Genomic DNA, 6,000 nt, shown 5'->3' with positions numbered 1-6,000 from the left:
TTGAATCATACTGGGGTTATAAACCTCCCTTGTTTCTTTTAGAAGATGATGTCCAATGTGAGCTAACTGCTAAAAAGCTTTCACAAATCACTAAACCAACACAAATGCTAATGCTAACATTGTGAAATTTGTCTTTTGCTGTTTTGCAGCCAACACATCAGCTTTTCAGTGAACACATGATAAAGATGTGCCAATAAATGTTTGCTGCTATTCAGTTTCAGAACTAAAACCACTGATGTCATTACACTGGTATAATACTTAGAAGGTAGCAAATTAATCTAAAAATGTAAAACCTTTGCTTTTACAAACAGTTTTTGCATTTCAACATTGAATGATGTAGTTTTATTGAACCTGCTTATTGGCAAGGTTGGGTAGGATTACTTTGAAAGAATACATGTGGATTGCATGTATGTATGTACATACATTTAGATTACTTGTAATGTGATTACTTTTGGATTACATTTCAAAGTAATCCTACCCAACCTTGCTTATTGGTATTTGGCAGCACAGCTGGATTTATTTTAATCCATCTGTGCTGTAGTGGGCAGCGAAATGATGAATGATAACAACAACAACAACAAAACCTGTTGTTCTGCATTATCAAATCATAAACAAACTGTTAATATTTTCACCTGATGGGCGTAAATAACACTGTTTCTGTTCAAAAACATCCACATGGTTGAACTGTGCTTTGAGACTCCACAGTCTACAATATATTGTAATTTGTAGTTGCTCCCCCTGCAGGATAGCAAAGGAAGTGCTTTAGTCGAATAGAAGGACTGCTGTGGCCTTTCCATCATACTTTGGACCTTTTCCATCAAACTCAGAGGGAAGGATGTCTGCATCAAACTCCTTGTAGTAGGTTTCCAGTTCATCTCCATGTACAAAAACCTAGAGAAATCACAAGCACTGTTATTTTGGTACTTGTGTACCTGAACTAAATCTGACATAATGCACTGAAGTACATCATGACTTATCTGCTGTGTGAGCCCTTTTCACACCGCTTATGTAGAGTTCTATAATGTGTCGTACCAACTCTGCATACTTTCTGCGTTCAGTTCTCTACGCCAAAAGTATGCGAAAAAATTAAACGTTTAATTTTTTGAATTGAATTTTTGAAAAAATTAAACGTTTAATTTTTTGCGTCCATTTCACAGATCTCTTTGTGTTCCTCTGCGTATTGTCACATAGGCCAGCATAGGGCAGTGTAGGCTCGGGGTAGTCGGTTCGCCACATTACGCAACTCTAGGTATTATAGGCCCGGTGTGAAAGGGGCTTAAGCTTAACATAAAGACAAGCTTTTTTCTACTGATTTTTAACTACAATGAGGGTAGTACAGAGGTTGTAGTACTGAAATCTGTGAATTAAATCCAAAGGCTAAATTTGAAAAAGAAAATAAATAAATAACACACACATTTAAATTGTGCTTCTCTTGCACTTAAACTCAAACAAATAGAGGTTTTGGATAAAATACGGCCTGTTAGGATCAGCAGCACTAACTCACTCTCTCTAGCAGCTTGCTCTTCATGAATGGTTTGACGACATTGTAGGTGGTGGTGAAATACCAGGGCTGGTGGATAAAGTGCACGGCTTTGAATCGGGCAGGGAAGGAGTCCTGGTAAAACATAATGGACAAAATTATTAATCTGAAAATTAAAAAAAGATTGAAAAACTTAATTTTGAAACTGAAAATTCAATGTTTGTTCTTGAATTTTATAATCATTTAGAAAGTATTATCAAAATAAAAATAAGTGTAAGATATATATATTTCCTTTTAAATAAATTTTTGATTCAGCTCTGTAATTTTTTTTGATCAAATAATTTATTTTCATTCATATTTCTTTTTTTTCACCTTCAGATATTTTTTTTTTTTTTTGCTTTTAGATCTTATTTTTTCAGTTTCAAACTTTTGGCCCCATTCTGGCATGGGAGGGCGTGGCTTCGATTGAGAGGGGCGTGGAATTGTGAGTGACAGGAGAGCAATCAGTCCTCACATGATGTTGCTTTCAGGAAACGTGGGTACTTTGATAGATAATGACTTAACACTTTCTCTCCACTGTATTGTCTTGATACCTGTAAATAAAGTGATGCTAATGATGTCTATTACAAGTAATTCTTGACCACTCTTGGTCATTTTTGATGTTTAAAAACTGGAAAATATGCAAGATTGTAAAGTTTAACACCTATACCTAAAAAAAACGACGTGTCCCAAATCCACACAAGACTGTGAACGCAGCGCAGCATTGCTGCATGAAAATGATGCAGGTCACTCATTTTACAGGCTGCCAGCAGTTATTGTGCATCAAGCAGTAGAGTGTTACGAGCTTTCTCGTAACACTCGCATTTATTCCCTCTAGGCTGGACTATTGTAATTCATTATTATCAGGTTGTCCTAAAAGTTCCCTGAAAAGCCTTCAGTTAATTCAAAATGCTGCAGCTAGAGTACTGACGGGGACTAGAAGGAGAGAGCATATTTTCACCCATATTGGCCTCTCTTCATTGGCTTTCTGTTAATTCTAGAAGAGAATTTAAAATTCTTCTTCTTACTTATAAGGTTTTGAATAATCAGGTCCCATCTTATCTTAGGGACCTCTTAGTACCATATCACCCCAATAGAGCGCTTCGCTCTCAGACTGCAGGCTTACTTGTAGTTCCTAGGGTTTGTAAGAGTAGAATGGGAGGCAGAGCCTTCAGCTTTCAGGCTCCTCTCCTGTGGAACCAGCTCCCAATTCGGATCAGGGACACAGACACCCTCTCTACTTTTAAGATTAGGCTTAAAACTTTCCTTTTTGCTAAAGCTTATAGTTAGGGCTGGATCAGGTGACCCTGAACCATCCTTTAGTTATGCTGCTATAGACTTAGACTGCTGGGGGGTTCCCATGATGCACTGAGTGTTTCTTTCTCTTTTTGCTCTGTATGCACCACTCTGCATTTAATCATTAGTGATTGATCTCTGCTCCCCTCCACAGCATGTCTTTTTCCTGGTTCTCTCCCTCAGCCCCAACCAGTCCCAGCAGAAGACTGCCCCTCCCTGAGCCTGGTTCTGCTGGAGGTTTCTTCCTGTTAAAAGGGAGTTTTTCCTTCCCACTGTTGCCAAGTGCTTGCTCACAAGGGGTCGTTTTGACAGTTGGGGTTTTTCTGTAATTATTGTATGGCTTTTGCCTTGCAATATGAAGCGCCTTGGGGCAACTGTTTGTTGTGATTTGGCGCTATATAAATGAAATTGATTTGAATTGATTTGATTTCTAAGTGACACACAGAGAGACCTCGCCCAGCAGATCTGAAGGAAGCTTTAATATGGACAGAACCAAACAGACCGCCAGTAAATCCAAATCCAAAGCCGCCCAGAAGAGCACTCCGGCTACCGGCGGTGTGAAGAAGCCTCACCGTTACAGGCCTGGCACTGTGGCACTCCGCTGCTACCAGAAATCCACCGAGCTGCTGATCCACAAGCTGCCCTTCCAGCACCTGGTGAGAGAAATTGCTCAGGACTTCAAGACCGACCTCTGCTTTCAGAGCTCCACTGTGACGCTCTGCAGGAGGCCGGCGAGGCTGACCTGGTTGGCAGCTTGTGGATCAGCAGCTCGGTGGATTTCTGGTAGCGGTGGATCTCTCTCAGCGCCACGGTGCCGGGCCTGTAATGCTGAGGCTTCTTCACACTGCCAGAGCGCTCTTCCGGGCGGCTTTGGATTTGGATTTACGGGCGGTCAACTTTGTTACATCGTCATTAAATTCATTATCCAGTACAACATACGGATCCACTGAACCAACTGTTACACATCGATCACAATAAACAGCTTCATCTCCAGGGTTTAAAGCCTCGTAATAAGCTTTCATTCTCTCTATTTTCTTTCACGCGCCAGCTGCATAGTAAATAAACGATGGAGACGGGAGAAGAGTCACTATCTATCAAAGTACCTACGTTTCCTGAAAGCAACATCATGTGAGGACTGATTGCTCTCCTGTCACTCATAATTCCACACCCCTCTCAATCGAAGCCACGCCCTCCCACGACAGAACAGGGCCAAAAGTTTTGAAAAAATAAGATCTAAAAGTGAAAAAAAAGATCTGAAGGTGAAAAAAAGAAATATGAATGAAAATAAATTTGATCCAAAAAATTACAGAGCTGAATCAAAAATGTATTTAAACTGAAAAATATATATCTTACACTTATTTTTATTTTGATAATACTTTTGAAATGATTATAAAATTCAAGAACAAACATTGAATTTTCAGTTTCAAAATTTATTTTTTCAATCTTTTTTATTTTCAGATTACAAAACTTTTGGCCTTGATTTAGCTCCATAGCGGGGTGGAGTGGGTTTGATTTGTGACAGAAGGATATGAAGGTTAAAAGATGGCAGTGAGAGCAGCTATGCTGTACAGCTTAGAGGCAGTGGCGTTAACAATAAGACAGGAGGCGGAACTAGAGGTGGTAAAATTTAAGATGCTTTGGGAGTGATGAGGATGGACAAGATTAGGAATGAACATATCAGAGGAACAGCACAGGTAGGATGGTTTGGACACAGTCAGAGACACAGGGTATACAGGGAGAAGGATGCTGAGGATGCAACCACAAGGCAGGATGAGAAGAGGAAGGCCAAAGAGGAGGTTTATGGATGTGCTATCTCTTGTGGTGACTCCTAACAGGCGCATCAAGAAGAAAGTGATTATGAAGAAATTTTGAGAACTTTGTTGCAGTTGAGTTAATTATTAATTAATTTGGGTGAGGAAATAAAGGAGCATTCATTTGAATGCTTTAAATTTGAATACAAAGTTGGCATGTCATGTATGGGTGTCACTTCTTTCCTGCTTTGATCTTTTTTCTTCTTCTTCTTCTTATAGAAACCAACTGTCTCATGACATAAATGTTTAGGTTTAGCACCTGCAGCATGTCCACCATCTTCTTGAGCTCTGTGGGTTTGATCCCTGATGCCTGCTGCATGGTGAAACCCTTGAAGTTCTCAATGATGCAGAATCCATTGATTTGTGTCTCCTCATTCTCGAGCAGTTTCTCCAAGATGACACAGTAGGCACGAAGGATCTGTGTGCACACATGCACGCCGTGGACAGTAGTGAATATTTTCCCCTCATGACTTTGCTGATCAGATTTCCACATGCATTGTGGGATATGTAGTAATTCACTGTACCTCATCGAAGGTGATCTCCTCATAATCCCAGTTCTCGATGTTGAAGAGCAGCACCACACGGCCGTACTTGTCTCGGCTCTGCAGGACACCAGGGTAGCCGGCCTCGATGGTGCTGCGTACGGCCTCTGGGGTCAAATTCTCAAAAAGCTCAGGGTAGTCCTTCCTGAAGCGAACGTAGCCTGCATGGAAACACAGGAGCAGAACACCTCAACAAATTCTATACTTATTTTCTCTACAGATGCCTCTTTAAAATGTTCAACTCCTGACATACCTTTCATGAGATCGTAGGCTCGGAGCACATCGTACTTCCTGGCACGAATGAAGCGAACCAGCACCTCATCAGGTTTCTCCCCAAAGGTGTCCTGGATCGCCTTAGCCAATTCATCACCTCCATCTGCCTTCTCCTTAATGATTTCACGCAGCTCCTTCACTGCCAATACCCGCTTTTCATCTGTCTCACTCAGCTCATCCTTGGCCTGCAGGGGGAGCCACACTGGACAGTTAGGACCTGATTTATTAAATAACATGCGCTAAATTACGTGGACAAACCAAACTTTTGCATTTTGGGGTTCAGAAGGTTTTGCAGGTTATTTACTATGAATAATTGCACAATTGATAGTGAACAGTAATGTAGACAGCAGCAAGTAAATGAGCATTTTGCTCTTGTTAATGGCTGTACATGCAAAATAAAATTAAATCACCCACTTACAGATATGCACCTTGTGCTTTGTTAGTCATGAACTCTGCCACATAACTGAGCATGTTCATACAGTGGGCAATTTAAAAACAAACAAAACAAACCAAAAAAAAAAAAAAATCTTATTTATTGTTCTATCCATGGTAAGTCAAC

The 6,000-nt window shown here is 40.4% G+C and overlaps 1 protein-coding gene across 2 annotated transcripts in view; it reads right to left on the bottom strand.

Moving 5' to 3' along the window:
• Window positions 1–744: 744 nt before the first annotated feature.
• rlbp1b (retinaldehyde binding protein 1b) overlaps window positions 745–6,000 on the bottom strand; it is a 28,409-nt gene continuing 23,153 nt past the window's right edge. For both annotated transcript variants that reach the window (XM_034175787.1, XM_034175788.1), the window contains exons 4-8: window positions 5,422–5,626; window positions 5,151–5,329; window positions 4,886–5,044; window positions 1,505–1,615; window positions 745–891 (exon numbers count right to left, since the gene is read on the bottom strand). In XM_034175787.1, coding sequence (XP_034031678.1) covers window positions 763–891; window positions 1,505–1,615; window positions 4,886–5,044; window positions 5,151–5,329; window positions 5,422–5,626 — 783 coding nt within the window. In that variant the 3' untranslated portion in view covers window positions 745–762. The remainder of the gene's footprint in view (window positions 892–1,504; window positions 1,616–4,885; window positions 5,045–5,150; window positions 5,330–5,421; window positions 5,627–6,000) is intronic.

Source organism: Thalassophryne amazonica, chromosome 8, assembly GCF_902500255.1.
Source record: "Thalassophryne amazonica chromosome 8, fThaAma1.1, whole genome shotgun sequence".
Lineage (NCBI taxonomy): Eukaryota > Metazoa > Chordata > Actinopteri > Batrachoidiformes > Batrachoididae > Thalassophryne > Thalassophryne amazonica.
This window is presented reverse-complemented; position numbering and strand designations above follow the sequence as displayed.